General features: G+C 28.8%; 1 protein-coding gene across 11 annotated transcripts in view; it reads right to left on the reverse strand.

The window, feature by feature from the left end:
- The window catches only part of Cen (cerebellar degeneration-related protein 2-like), a 593,469-nt gene that overhangs the window by 36,901 nt on the left and 540,631 nt on the right, over window positions 1-15,937 (reverse strand). For all 11 annotated transcript variants that reach the window (XM_075364140.1, XM_075364150.1, XM_075364148.1 and 8 more), the window contains one exon: window positions 6,779-6,891. In XM_075364140.1, coding sequence (XP_075220255.1) covers window positions 6,779-6,891 — 113 coding nt within the window. The remainder of the gene's footprint in view (window positions 1-6,778; window positions 6,892-15,937) is intronic.

The raw sequence follows: 15,937 nt of genomic DNA on the forward strand, positions 1-15,937 counted from the left end.
CGTCCCATGGTACAGTGCCAAAAGCATTAGACCAAAATCAACATTGGCATCCTCCTTGTCCTCCAGGTCCCCATTCTATCCGTAGCCGCCCAATCCGATACTCTTGAAACTGCCTGGATGGTAGAACGGCCCTTCCATAAACCGTATTGATTTATCATTTAAACCAATGCCCCTATTCAGTTCTTCAATGATACGCCAGCATACATTCCACAGCTTTATCCATCTTATTCAGCAGGCACAGAGGACGGTAGCTATCATCCTGATCTTCACTTCTGGGCTTAGGTAGAAGGACCAAGCGTGCCATTTTCCAGTGAGATGATAAGATCCCGTTTTCTAGACGCTGGTTAACCATCTGAACCAAATCCCAAGGGATTTGTTTCATCAATCCTATGTTGTATTTGTTTCCACCTGTATGTATGGTGTATGTCGTCTGGACTTGGGCTTCGCTTCTCACCTAGTTTATTGACAGCTGTTGTAACCTCAGTTAATGTAAAACATCTCTTCTCTAAATCAAAATCATAAGGGATTGAAAGCACAATCTTGCTACACGGAAAAAGTCTAACCAACTTCATTCCTGGTTATCTCATGCATCAAGACAGGAAGGCGCCTCCCGAACCATTTGGTAATTATCCAAAACGCCTGCCCCCAGGGGTCATTGTCCAAGTCCGCACATAATTCTTGTCATTTTAGTTTTTTGGCCTTCTTTATTTCATAGTCATATCTTTCTATGCTCTGTGTACTGTAGTGCAGCAAACTGGTACCCCTCTCTAGAGTTACGACAAAGACGTTGTTTTAATCTTCCATAACGCTGGAGCTCCCTTCGGAGTTATCCGAAGGGTTCGGATAGCCGAGCTATCCGCGGCTTCCACCATTATGCAGCTTTATACTCCTTTCGCCCAGGAATGGTGATCTCCTGCATAATAGTGTCTTGGAGTACCTCAGGCCACCATCCTTTGTCGTCACCAAATCCGACTGATGATTAGAAAGTCTATGGGGTTGTTGACGATCCCTCACAAGAAAAGCAGGATCACGGATCTCAAGTAATGTCGCCAAATGATCACTGCCTGTTTCATCGTTTAACATGTATACAAATCTTGATTCCAACCACAATCCATATAGTGATGTCCAACACAGAAATATGACCTCTCCCCTCATAAGTTGGGGTGTCATCATTGATACAGTATACGCTAAATGAGTGCATCATCTCGGTTAGGAGCTCTCCTCTCTGGTTAGTGTATGGGCTCCTTCTCTTGATGGCTTTACAGTTTTAAATCACCAATTAGTATTACTTTCTTGGTTGCTCTGATAATAACATTCTGTAGACACAAAACTCTCATAGTCATGTAGATTGCAATTAGGTGAAATATAAGCACCCACCAGTACAACATTTGCCGATTCAATTGCCACTACTCCACTCTCCCTGTCTAAAAGCTGCTAACTGTTTCTGTGACTGATGCTTTGTATCACTACATCACCCTTTTTACTCAAACCATTTCTAGCTGCGAAAATCCTGTTAGGCTCAGTTGTAATAAGAATATCGACACCATTCTTCTTCGCAATCTCTCCCAACAGGTCGCAGGAGAGATAACTCCTGTTTGCATTGATTAACATCAGCTTAATCATTACAAGGTTTTTTGCAAGCTGTGCCTCCCATGTGGTGTTCTCCACTACCACAGTCTAAACATTTGGTAGGCTCATTACATCTACTAGTCAATATGGTCTTTACCACCGCAATTGTAACAGAGGTTACTTCTGTTTGGTTCGTTACACTCAACACTTATGTGTCCTGAACTCCAGCATCTAAAGTTTCCTTCTTGTATTAACAGGAAGAGTATTAATATAGAGTGAATCAAACTGACTAATGATTAGCATTAATTCTTTTTTCTCTCAGAGAAAAAACCTAATTAGATCATTAATCTGAAGCCAATCTTTAAGATGTCGTTTGAATCAACAAAAAAAATTCTTACATCCCAACACTATTAGGCTAAGCCTTAATGCTTAGCAACAAATTCAAAGTCTCTGCCATACAAATTCCAAGTTTATTAGATTTTCACAGAAAATTATTAGAGTATCAACATATAATAAAACTCCACTCAAAGTTGCAGTAATAGTGGTTACACCACAATAATGGATACATAAATTATAAGTGGAATTCTACATAGTACATTTAATGTACTCCAATAACTGTGGGAATTACAGGAAAAAACCTAGAACAATACATTATAAATGAATTATTCATTTTGTATTGCAGAGTTTAAAAACTAATTAAACAGTTACTTTTGCTTATCCACATACTATGCTGATTTACTGGTAGATGTACTGGTGTCAAATTGATATTCTAAAAGCATCGCTTGCATATTTACTGTTATAATTATGCACTGATTCTATTTTGTTATAGAGTGAATTTTTGTCACAGAGTTATAAAATTTCAACTTGTAAGAGCATAATGTTCATATAAATGTTGATTATTTCTCTGAGTACACTTTCAATAAATTAATATTCTTAAACTAAGATAAAAATAAAAATTACATTAATTTTTTATCATAAATTAATATATATACATTATAAGGAATGTATGTCAACAGAATTACTTTGAATTCAACAACAAGTGTTATACACAGGAAATACCTTGCCTATCAGATTTCCTTTATCTGCTATCATGTCAGAGATATATATACTTACAAGATTTTGAGTAAAATTGTCTATGGCGTTAGTCACACACATAAGGTTTTATTATGGACTCGTTATGTTCATGATGTTTTTGTTGTTTATGATCCGGTTATAAATAATGAATACCTCATAATTTTGAATAAACTTAATTCATATTATAATAATTTAAAGTTTACTTTTGAAGTAGATATAAACAGAACAATAAATTTTCTAGATGTTAGTACTGAAATTAGCAAAAATATTCAAATCGTAACTTCGGTATACAGGAAACCTACAGCCAATAAAACAATTCCTAGAAAATCAAATCATCCTTGGTCTCATAAAATTAACTTATATACGATAGTAGAGCTATCCATTATACACAAAATAATAGAGAGAAATTAAATACACAGAAATTAAATACACAGAAATAAATACTGTAAAACAAATTGCAATTAAAAATGGGTATAGTGCTTCGTTAATTGATAATATATATATAAAAACAAATATCAAAACTTAATAGTATAATAACTTTAAAACCAATACATAACACACAGAAGGTGGATAATGTTTACTTAAAACATTCATACACCAATAGTATTGTTGAAAATATAACCAAAGTTTATGACAGGGATAAATGTAAACCTGCATATAAAATTAACAACAACATAATAAAATATTTAAAAAATAATAATACTGATTTATACAATTTATGTGGGGTTTATAGGATAAAATGTAATGAGTGTGAGGATATTTATATAGGTAAAACCAATTGATAATTTAAAGCCAGATTTTACGAACATTTTAGGTACTATAAAAATAAAAAATTGAGCTATTCTAATGTTGCAGATCATCTTATAAACAATAAATATTTTATTTCTGACGTCAATACTAATTTGGAAATTAAAAAAGAAAATATAAATAAAAATTTAGATATTTAGGAAAATATTATATATATAAATATAAGCAAAGATTCAACTTTATCAACCTATAGACAGATTCTGAAGAGATATACACATAAAAACTGCAATTGGCAGTTAGTCTTTTATAGATAATCATGAAATTTTAATTATTTAAATAGCACAGTATTAGTATTTGACTAGCCACATACAAGGTATGTTTTTTATTTTATTTTACTTATGACTTCTTATGCCTTTGCATATGTATACGTAATTTTAATCTTTTAATATTTTGTGTTTAATACGTAATTGTAAACAAATTTTATATACGACTGATGATGTGGGATCCCGCGAAAGTACTATTGTAAAAATTATAAAGAAAATAAAAATAAAAATAATAAAATAAGGTACGAGTTATAGTTTAGTTTAGTTTTGTACTTGGGTGGTTTAGATTGATTTAAATTATTACTGCAGAGGTGATATGGGTGTTCAAAGGATTGATTTTAGAAAAATAATACAGTGAAATCAACTTATTCGCGATTTCGTTATTCTCTGTGCAATATTTTGCGATGCCTTTTCTATATTCGCGGCTAAAATTTTCCGTATTCGCGTACATTACATTATGTAGTGACATTAAAAATAAAAATATTAAAAGATTTAATGGCGCAGGTACAGTATGAACGTGAAGGTAGAAGATACGATCCTTGGAAAACAGTTAAATGTCAAAACGCTTACCGAAGTTATTAAACTATCCCACGATCTTATCCAGTTTTTTATAGATGCTGATCCATCTTTGAATAGAAGATTAATTTTTAGGCGCAAAATTGAAGATGCCATGCAAGAATAGGAAGAACTTCACACCGATTTAAAAACAAGAGCGAGTCAAGGAAAAATACAAATTTTTATAAATACAATCCAAAATATTGTAGGTTAGTTTTGCGAATTTCCTTTTCAGTACTTTTAGTTTTAATATACGTCGTATTGTAGTGCTGTTTTCTTTGAATTTTTAAGGCGATTACCGTGTACTATTTGAACATGTAATACTGTTTTCTAATACAGTACATACTGTAGTGAATTTTTAAATCAAACTGTTCGGCAAGTGCGTACGAGTAAATTAGGAAATATACTGTATTTTGTTAAATATTTTTTGTGTAGTGTACCTATGTACTGTGCTAAACCAGTGCTTATAATTAATGTTGCCGTCTGTATTTCATCAATACCATCGCCTTAAGTAAGAACGCGTGATCTTTTTTCATTTTACGTAGAGTCTAACCATTCTTCCTTAAATGAGTATTAGTTCCGTTCTACATTCGCGGCATTTTTACGGTCTCTAACCCCCGGGAATAAGGAGATTTGACTGTTGTATGTATGTGTGTATATATATATATATATATATATATATGTGTGTGTGTGTGTGTGTGTGTAAATAAATATATATATATACATATGAGGCTAGGCTGATAAATTTTGCACATATATACGTAGCATGGTAATAAAAAGAGATACTGGAATAAAATAAAAAATGAATAAAAGTACAATGCCTTAGCTACAAAATGCAGTATTTATTTTTCAATATAATCCCCGTTTACACTGATACAATTTTCCCAACGTGTGACAGGTTTTTGCATTCAATAACTTAAAACTTCAGGCGGTCTTTCTCGGATCCAAGTGGCCACAGCTTCCTTCACCTCATCATCGATGGTGTAATGATTGCCTTTGAGATCCTTGAGATGAGGGAAGAAGTGGAAGTCGCACGGAGCCAAATCCGGCGAGAATGGCGGATGCAGAATATGCTCAAACTTCAGCTTGCGGAGAGCTTCTGTAGTGGCGTGCAATGAGTGAGGCCGCGCATTGTCATGATGAAAGATTATGGGCATGGTGGTCTTTCGAATGCGACACACTTCTCGTCTGAGGTGTCTTCTCGATGTACCGTTCAGAATTCAGAGTCGCTCCATGTTCCGAATACTCAGTTACATAAACGTGTTTGGCGTCCCAAACACCGTCAGGAATTTCTTCGCTGAGGCTTGAGGCGATTCATAATGTCTATATTACATGCTTTGCGTTTTTTCTTCCAGGTCGTAATGATGTACCCAACTCTCATCCTAGGTCACAATATTGAAAAGAAGTCGTTTCCTTCGGTACGATAGCGATGTAAAAGTTCTTTGCAACATTCGACACAACGCTGCTTGTGTTCGTCCGTCAGTTTGCGCGATACCTATCGTGCATAGATTTTACGGTAACCGAATTGCTCGATAATATGGCCTACTCGTTCTTTAGATATGCCTAACTGAATAGCGATGCGTTGCTGGGTGATTCACCGGTCACTCTGAAGCTAATCGTCAATCTCCTTTCGATGTTTCTCGACAGTCACAGAAACTGGTCGTCCACTCCGAGATGCGTCCTCAATTTTTGCTTTATCAGCTTCACATTCGCGTAATTTCAACACCCACCTATTCATAATACTCCTGTCAACAGTTTCACTACCGTAAACCGCTTTTAAACGATGAAAAATATTCGTAGGATTCACATTTTCTGCTGTTAAAAATTCGATCAATGCGCGCTGTTTTAACTGTGTTGACATATTGACCGTACTCGACTCCATTTTAACTGCTACTGAAAACAAACCGGTAAACGGAGTTCAATGCATTATCGCAGGTTTGTAGAGAGGGATTTTAGCTATCATGTGCTGCCACACCCAACTCTATAGTACATTTTGTCTCCGTGTAGCACGCTAGTGTGCAAAATTTATCAGCCGAGTCTCGTGTATATATTACACATATAAATTTTTACTTAGCAAATCACTATTTTCCATTTCCTTTACATTATTTATGAGATATGGATTTTTAGAGGGATATGAACATTTTAGAAGATAGGAATAGATTCATACATAGAATTTGAATCCAACAGATCATTAAACTGATTTAAAATAAATTATTATTTTCAGAAAACTTCACTTTTCAATTTTTCAAACCTTATCTGTCACAAAGGAATAGTTAACCTAGTAAAGATGAACAGAAGCAGACATAAACTTTCCAAAATCAACTTATAGTTACAACAGATAATTTTAAATGAGCACAAACTAAAATCAAAACATATGTGACAATTAATAGGAAGAAGTTTCACTCATTACAATAGAAAAAAAAAGTTTACTGTACTTAAATAAAATAAAAAAATACAAACATTCCTAATATGATAAATTTATCTATATAAAAAAAGTTAAATTATATTACCTCAATCTCTTGAGTCTGATCTTCGATAACATTCTGATGTTGTCGTAAACTTGTTTCCAATTCTTTATTACGTTCCAGTAATGTTTTTCCCAACTCTGCCGCCAACTGAAGATCTGTAAAATATACAGTTAATATTAGTTTATAATTATTATAAAGAAAATAAATAATAGACGATGACTTGTAAATTAAAATAATTAGAAAATATTCAAGTTTTATTTCATAACTACACTTGATTATTCTAGAATTTACTATATTTTACAATGTGTCATCATTTTAATGCCTCAATTAACTGTGTAATGCCAATTCCTGTTAAAATTACAAAAATGCATAGGATAAAACTTTTATTATTGATACATATCAATAATAAAAGTTATCATTTATTATTTATAACTTTTTTTATTGATTTGTAGTAAGTAATAAATGTAGGGTAATGGGTGTGAGAGAATTATGTAAGAAAAATATCAATGAGTGCACATGTTCAGTTGTAAAGAACAGAAAAGAAATTTATGAAGAACAACAAGATTAAAAAATATCAAAAGTAATGGAATTATGAGTAGATTATATTTCAAACAGTATAAGTTCTTTTACAAAGGAATATAAGATCAAGGAAGAACAGACAGTATGATTATGAATGCTGTCATAATACATCTACATTCAGTAACACATCACAACATACATTATTGATTGTCATGAATCAAGACTAATTGATCTATGATGAAATTGACTTTTTCATTATCAGTAATATTTTATGTTGAAACAAATGTATTTAGAAAAAAATAATTAATTTTTTATATGCATAAGTATATATATTGAAGATGTAGTGATTATTTACCCTACAACTGCTACTTTATCATCAGACTGTTTGAATACATGGCCAACTATATACGCTTATTTGGTTATTATCATAGAGCTACAACAAAATGGTTCAAATTTATTTAAAGTTCAATATATATTTATCAAAATTTGATTGATCATATTTCTAATGTAGTTTAATCGTTGAGTTCAATTAATAGCACAGTCTCAATGATTAATTGCTTTGAGTACAAACAAGACCAACTACTGGACAAAAAAATAAAAATCTAAATGATATTACTGACATTGCAAAGCAGCACAACTTCAAAATAAAATGTCACCGAAACAAAAATAATTCAGGAAGATAACTTGAGATTTATCTCTTTACACTTCTGACCTTGAATATCATTCCCTACTGCTTTATCAAATGAGTAACAAGTAAATACTTAAAAATGTAACTAATATATAATATACATATATTTTATTTTTGAACATGCTAAAATATAAAATTTAATGTAATTAATTAATTTATAAAGTAAGCTTTTTGAAAATAAATATAAGCTAATGTTAGGTGCATTACCATCAATACAAATAAAACCTAGTAGTTGTCATGATCTTATTAAACATAGTTAATCATTCCTATTCAAACAAGCATGCCAATTTCATAGTTCATCAGGTTTAAAGTTATCTATTCATAAGTATTATTATTAAACTTAATATATTTTTAAAAAACCACAGATTCGTAAAGCTTATTATATAAATTACTATTTTTAAGCTTCCTATTTTAGTATACATGGATAGTTTTTATTTAATATATATATATATATATATATATATAGGGGAGAGGGAAAGGAAAAAGAAGAAGTGTGTAATGAGGAGAAGGAGAGAAAGATTGCTCAAATTTTAAAAGTTTTTTGATAGTAATATTTTAATAGTCCTTGTTCAACATAAATCATAAATATATACATTTTTGAATCATTATATAGTTGAATAACTTAAAATTACATCATAAAGACTGTTAAAAATATCAAAAATCAAAAATTATTTAAAAGTTTTTTTTAATTAAAAAAAAAAAAATGCTCTTTGAAGTTTCTGAACCATATTGTTAGGTTAACATTAAAATAATATAACTAAAAAATATTTTAATTTTAAAAACAAATAAAACATGTATTACAAAAATGCTATCATGCATATATGTTTGTATTAACTGACATTAACATTATAAGTATTTTATTTTATTAGCAATAGAACTACTTTTATCTTTATAAATTGCAGGAAATTATGATATGATCACAAAATTACAATGTAATATACAATATACAAAGTATATAGTAGTACTGCAGCAATTAAAGATATTACAATTAATATTAACAAGAATAGTTACAAATTTATGTACTTGGCTGTATTTTCCATCCTTTACGGGTAGCAAATATAAATTAAGGAAGTTGAAAAATGCAAAAGTTTGTAAATATGGATTAATTTTAACCTTCATTTATATAAAATACAGTCAGAATAAAAAAAAATAATACTTAATTATTTATTTTATTGAAGCAATAACAGTCTAACGCTTTGTTACAATCCTTTAAAGATGATATGCTTTGATTGCATGAAAAATTCCCAACATGATCTGGAATTTAATTTTCTGGATGAAAGACAAAGAATACATACATTACCAATTTGCCATGGAGATTGGAAGTTACAGAAGTTGGGCTCAATCATTTGCTAATATTTAATACATTAAGATTAATTCGTTAGCATGTTTTCCGTAGCATTTTTTTTTTTTAATGGAATAACTTTATGCAGATATACAAAAATGTGATTTATTTTTATTATTTTAACAACCTGATGATGCAAACAACCAATGGATAATTATCCTCCAAATGCCAAAAGGATAAACACAGTATTTTATAACTTTAATCTCAGCAAACTTAAATGCAAAATAAGTAGAAACACGTATGTATCAACAGCACAAATAATCTAGTAAAACTGCAAGAAAAGTTTTTCTATATCAGAATAAATGGGATTATAAAAATTTTTTTAAATTAGATCAGTAAATAACATTTAATAATACTAATAATTAGTTATTTATGAGATGAAAAAAAAATTTACTACAAAATAATAGTTTTTTAAAAGATTTCTATGGCAGAAGGTAGTGTCTCGGTCTTTCATCCAGAGGTCCCAGGTTCAAATTCCCGTCAGACATGGCATTTTCATATGCTATAAATCTCTATTTCTATATTCCCGTACAAGCTTCTTGGTAATGCTCTGTGGTGAATTAATTCCTCAGTCAAAAAAGAGTATAACACAATAAAATGACCTGATGAGTGTTCTGCTATGCAAAACACTCTGTTTAGATGTACATCTAAGCACATACCCAACCCAATCTGATCCTCTTCTAACTCAACCTTTATATACCTTAACATCTAAGTTAGTTAAAACCTTTTCTTTCCTTCCACCATAATATTCCTTCTAGAGACTTAATACACATTTTCTTCTTAACCAGTGTTTTATCCAGTTTTTCCTGTTTATTATTACTATGATAATTTTTAACTGGAATAATTGTAGGAGTGTAGTAGTAATCTATGGGACATGACTTGATGAAATGCTTGGAAGGGATATAAGTCAATATTTAAGAATTATATGTTTTTCTTATCAAATTAGCTCATAAAATGAGTAATAATTTTCAAACGAAGAATATTACTTAATTAAACAATCCCCAAAAATAACAAAAACTGTTTATATTGAGTAAATGATTTATGCCAAAAACATACGTAAGATATTTGAAATTAGACAACAAATTATGATAAATTATAAAATATATTGAAACATTAAGCAACGATTTGTAGATGTTTACCTCATTAGTGAATGTTTATTATTACGACAGTAAGAGAATGGATATAGCACAACAGACTATATTATGTTTAAAAATAAACTAAAATAAATTACCATACTATTTACATTCATGTATTATACAAAATAAAAATGAAACATCAAAGAAAATAAATAAAAAAAAGCACGATATTCAGTTATCTTATCATATCTATAATAAAAAGTACATTCTTTATATATAATTTTATAAAATTAATCAAGTAATGATAATAATACAACAAACAGACAGATTTAATTTGATTTTTTATAAATTTATGCTACATTATATACAGTTTTAGCTCATAAACATAATCGTTACATTCTTAAACAAGAAAAGAACAAAACTTTCAAATCATAAAATTTTTTACATGCTTATAATTTACCATAAACCATAATATAATTTTTAATACTGCTATAACAGTAAGAAAAACACATGTTTACATAAGTTTGAAAAAACTTGTAACTGTAAATTCCATAATATTTATCTCTTAATATTATATAGTAATAACATTAGTATTAGTAATAATAATTACAGACATTTCACCACAGAAAAACTTTATATAACTGAATGAATAAATAAATAATTTCCTACTAAAATTAAATAAAAAAAAATAGTAATAAAAGCACTAACATAAAAATTCTAAATTACCAGTATAAAATTCATTTACTAATATTACTTATTTCATTGAAATAAAACTATTTCTACAGCAAATGAGTATATATATATATATATATATATATATTCTTTTTAAAAACATTTCATAAATGAAGATGATAAAAATGAAATGAATGTGTTACATATCTTCTCAGTTTCTTTTCTTCATTAAAATTTTCTCAAGTTAAGCAACTGATATCTGTTACGAAATACTATTTGTCACAGAATTTCTTTGGAATACTCCCATTTGCAGTCTGTCCTTGAGTTTCACTTTATTTACTTGTTCTTACAATTTTATGTGTGTGATGTACCTATAGCAGTTTTTTCTTTATGTAAATAAACAATCTAATTTTAATTTTTGTATCATTGTTTACTTTAACTAAAGATTGTTATCTCTTCTTTTTACATTTCTTTTTTTAATACTTTATTTAATTTATACAACTGAAATATTTTAAGACCTTTATAGTTCTGTTTTTATGCTTTACTGTACTTATGTAAGACTTTCTTATGACTGTGACACATATAAAACAAGTTAAGTATAAGAGGTAATAATCATCATTACTTCTATTGAGATTAATGATGTTCATAATGCACCCTCTCCCTGAGGCAAATAATAGTAAGATGTCACTTGTAAAGTTGAATATCTCCAGTAACGCTTGTCATCATTAAGAATGGCTTAATATTATACCTCATGTCAAATTACCTATATTCATTTAAATACAGTGAGATACTACTTACTAAAAGTCCACACATAATTTTTAATTTTTTAAATGTATATTCAAGACTGACATCATAGTTTATAAATTAATTAAATTTGTATGGTTCAGTTTTCATATAACTTGCCAATAAAAGTCTTTCATAATTAGATTATCTGGTTAAGAAACATAATGATCTCTTTCAGTTCAAATTATTTTTTTTGTGGTGCTGCTATAATAATTATTATTCCTAATGCGTATGTTCTTCAACTAGTGCTCTCCTCCCTGAGCTCAATGAGATGAGGATGATATGTATTACATTTAAAGAAGGTGAAGTATTGTGGGGTTAATTGAATCCCAACCATCAAAGTGCACCGGTATCCACTGCCTAATATTCAAATCCATATAAAAGTAACTAAACTTTACTAGGATTTGAACCTCAGAAACTTTGACTTCAAAAACCAGCTGTTAAACAACTGATTTGCAATGACAAGTTTACTACTAGACCAGCCTGGTGGGCTACTGCTATAATTAACATCAGCTTTTTTTAAGACTGCAAGCTGTTGTCAGTTATAATAATAATAATAATAATAAAAGGAAGCTAGTGTTCACAACTGCATTTATTCAATTAATTTTAAATAAAAAATAAAAAAATAACATACTTCATACATTTATAATGATGATGATTTTTACTATTTTCAAAATAATTATAAAAACGAATATGATTTCATTGCTTGGTAGAGCTGGTTACTAATGATTATTATACAACTCTCATCTCTGAAGCGAATGAAAATGATATATTTATCAATATAATCACAAATACTGAAACTAAACTCGCATTGAAAATTTATTTTTAATCCTCCAAAATGTCCTTTAAAAATTAAGTCTGATTTATATGCCTAAGTAAAATATGTGCCAAGAATATGTTGTAATGTATACATATATTATTCAAATCAATTAATTCATCAAGCAGGAAAATATAAAGATATTTTTATTTTATTAATCCATTTATTATTTTTCAATGACTAACATATTTTTGGAGGTACTTTAATCGTCTTTCTTTAATAAATTACAATAAATTAAAAAAAAAATTACATTTGTATCACTGAAATAAATTTAAATTCTAAGTAAAATTTTTTGAAATTTTCTTAAGTAACTGAATTATGTGATCAGAATTTGTTATATTCCAACAAGACAGTTATATAATCAGTATTTGTACATAAAAAATTCTGATATAAGAGTAGAATTATACATGAAAGAATTTGGAAAAATAATGACTGTTTTAATTATTAATTTTATTTTCACAGCACACATATTTAAAAAAAAAATTAAGTTACAAAAAAAAAATCTGATGATGGAATTACCTCTGAAGAACAATATTCATAGAAATTTAAACAATGTTCAATTAGGTAAAAATATCCTTCTATTTTACAGGATTGATTTTACTAATGATCGATTAAAAATACAATTAAATTTCCAAATCATGCACATAAATATTAGCTAAAAATTAAATTTAAAGAGCATTAATTTTATTAATTACTATAATGATATGAAACCACAAATTTCTAATTTATCGATTAATAAATATTGACAGGTAAATTTTAATTAAAATAAGTATTGCCAAAACACCCACATAGAGTAAGAGTATATTATGGAAAATATGTATTAGTAGGTTTTTTGTTACACTTGAAACCTGCTTACAGTAATTCAAACTTGTTATATATATATATATATATATATAATTAAGGTATGAAAGTACATTAAATCAGAAAAAATAATGAAAAGTTGATTAAGTAATAAAAGAATGTAGATTAAGAAAAGAGATGAGAAGAGATTTAAGTAAAGGAAAGAAATAATAAATGACACAAAAAAATACTAGTTAATAACAGGAAGAATGTAAGGTAACACTAACGGTTGATAGTAAATATTATGCACAAAAATAAAATTATATCTTACATTAATTAGATGTTGTAAATAACTAAAAATTAAATGGAGTAACTTTTGTAGAAATTTTGAAATTTCATAGGACTCCATGAATGAAACAATTCAGATTTTAAAAGAACAAAGCATAAGCAAGGGAACATAAAGAAACTTTTTAATTTTTGAAAAGAATGGAGTCTTAAAATGTTATACATTGCAGTGAGTGTCTTAAAAAGTAAGTTGGTTGACAGCAGTAAGTGTTACATATGTGGGGAGAACTTCAATCTATTTTTTTATTTTCCTTTATTTTTTGGGGAATAATTACAATTTATTTTTTTCAGTTTAGTGACAAAAATTCTCAAAATATCGAGAGTAACTACCACTATAACCATAGAACTCTAGCATCAATATTGGAAATTCATTCCTGGTGTCTAGCCTCTTAACACTAATGCTGGTTGATATTTACAAAATCAATATAAAAAAGTTCTCTGATTTTGTAATAAATTTAAGAAACTGAACTTCTAACTGAAATTGTATTAATAAAATTAAAATTAAATAAAATGACAAACAGAATTATTGATTGTGGGATTTTTGGCCTAGACAAAAAAAAATCTTACTGTATCAGCAGTACCATAAGCACTTCCCACGGACACTGGACATCACTGATCAGTGACTGTCAATGAGGTACTTCCAACTACATCCCCATATTGGTTTTCCCCTTCATTATGTATAACAAATATATCCAAAGTTAATATTTACCAGACAATATGTACAAAGATCACCCCCCTGGTAGTGATTCAGTGACTAAGGGATAACAATTGGTGCTCTTCCCTACACGTGTACTGATCACAATCATTTTGAGACAGAAAATTTAATAAAAATTGTTATATTTGTATATAACTCATTCTAGCTAATAGTAATAAAACTTTCTAAAAAATAATACAGAAATCAGAAAACATGCTCGGTGTAATTGTTTCACAACACATGAAAGGCCAAAATAATGATTTGAAACAACCTTATTTCATTTGGTCAACAAATTTTACCTTTCTGCTAAATAAATTTCAAGGTATCAGTTTTTCTTTTACTTTTGGCAAAGTCAACTTGGTTTTGGACAAAGACCTAAACTACCCTGATCAACTCTGGATCAGAACTCCCTCTGTGGATTATTTCATTCCTCTTCCTTCCCCTTTTCTTATCCTTTATTCCTTCTTCCTTGAACAAGTATGAGGAGGGTTAGGTTAGCTAACTTTGGTGTGGCACTGTGCTGGCACCTTCTGGAAGGAATTTCAGCTCAGCAACTGCTTCAGAAAGCTGACAGCAGCTTTCAGAAGGCTCATTAAAATCAGTTACGGAATTATTAATTGGTATTTTTATTTCTCATTCAATTCCAAATTAAAATGGCATGTTAAAGTTTAGCTGTTTACAATAAAATAACATTATATATTTTTTTATACAATACAATACATAAATATAAGGTGAAATGAAAAAATAATAATCTGTGCTCTAAAACAACATTTGGTAACAAAACAAGGCAACTTACTTTTTTGAATACTCAGAAAAAGAAAAATATATATAATATATAATGCACCTTCTTATCAGCAGATAAGAAAATTATTGTAAATATATTTACTGTACTTAAATGAATGTAACAATACGTGCTGTAAATAGTGTTAAGTTATACATGAACTGTAAATAGGCAATGTTTAACTTCAACAGAGCAATACATAGAGAAATAAGTTCATGGAATTATTTTCAATTTTATGTATTTTCTAATAACATTTATTACTATTTATTAGAAGGATCAGAAATATTACAAATATCTTTAACATCTATAATTTCTCACATTTATGCTGTGCTGATCATAATTCGAAACTAACTGATTTTTAATTTAACATTCAGTACTATTTTAGTTTCATCACTATACATTTTATATTACATTTTTATTTTAATGTATTAAAACTGCTAAATAAGAAACATTTATCAAAACTGCCAAGAATTAAAAAAAAAAATTAAATTACGAATAATATATATATATAGTATATATAATCCAACTTGATCCACCTAAGTACAGAAATTAAAAAGTAAATAAGATGACACTTACCTTATTTTTTCATAACTTAACAATAGCGCTTTCATGGCAACCCACATCTTCAGTTGTAATATTTGTTTTATAATATTTATATTAAACTCAAAGACATTTAAAATGTATATAATATTTTTTTGATAATA

The sequence above is a fragment of the Lycorma delicatula genome, chromosome 4 (assembly GCF_047948215.1).
Source record: "Lycorma delicatula isolate Av1 chromosome 4, ASM4794821v1, whole genome shotgun sequence".
Lineage (NCBI taxonomy): Eukaryota > Metazoa > Arthropoda > Insecta > Hemiptera > Fulgoridae > Lycorma > Lycorma delicatula.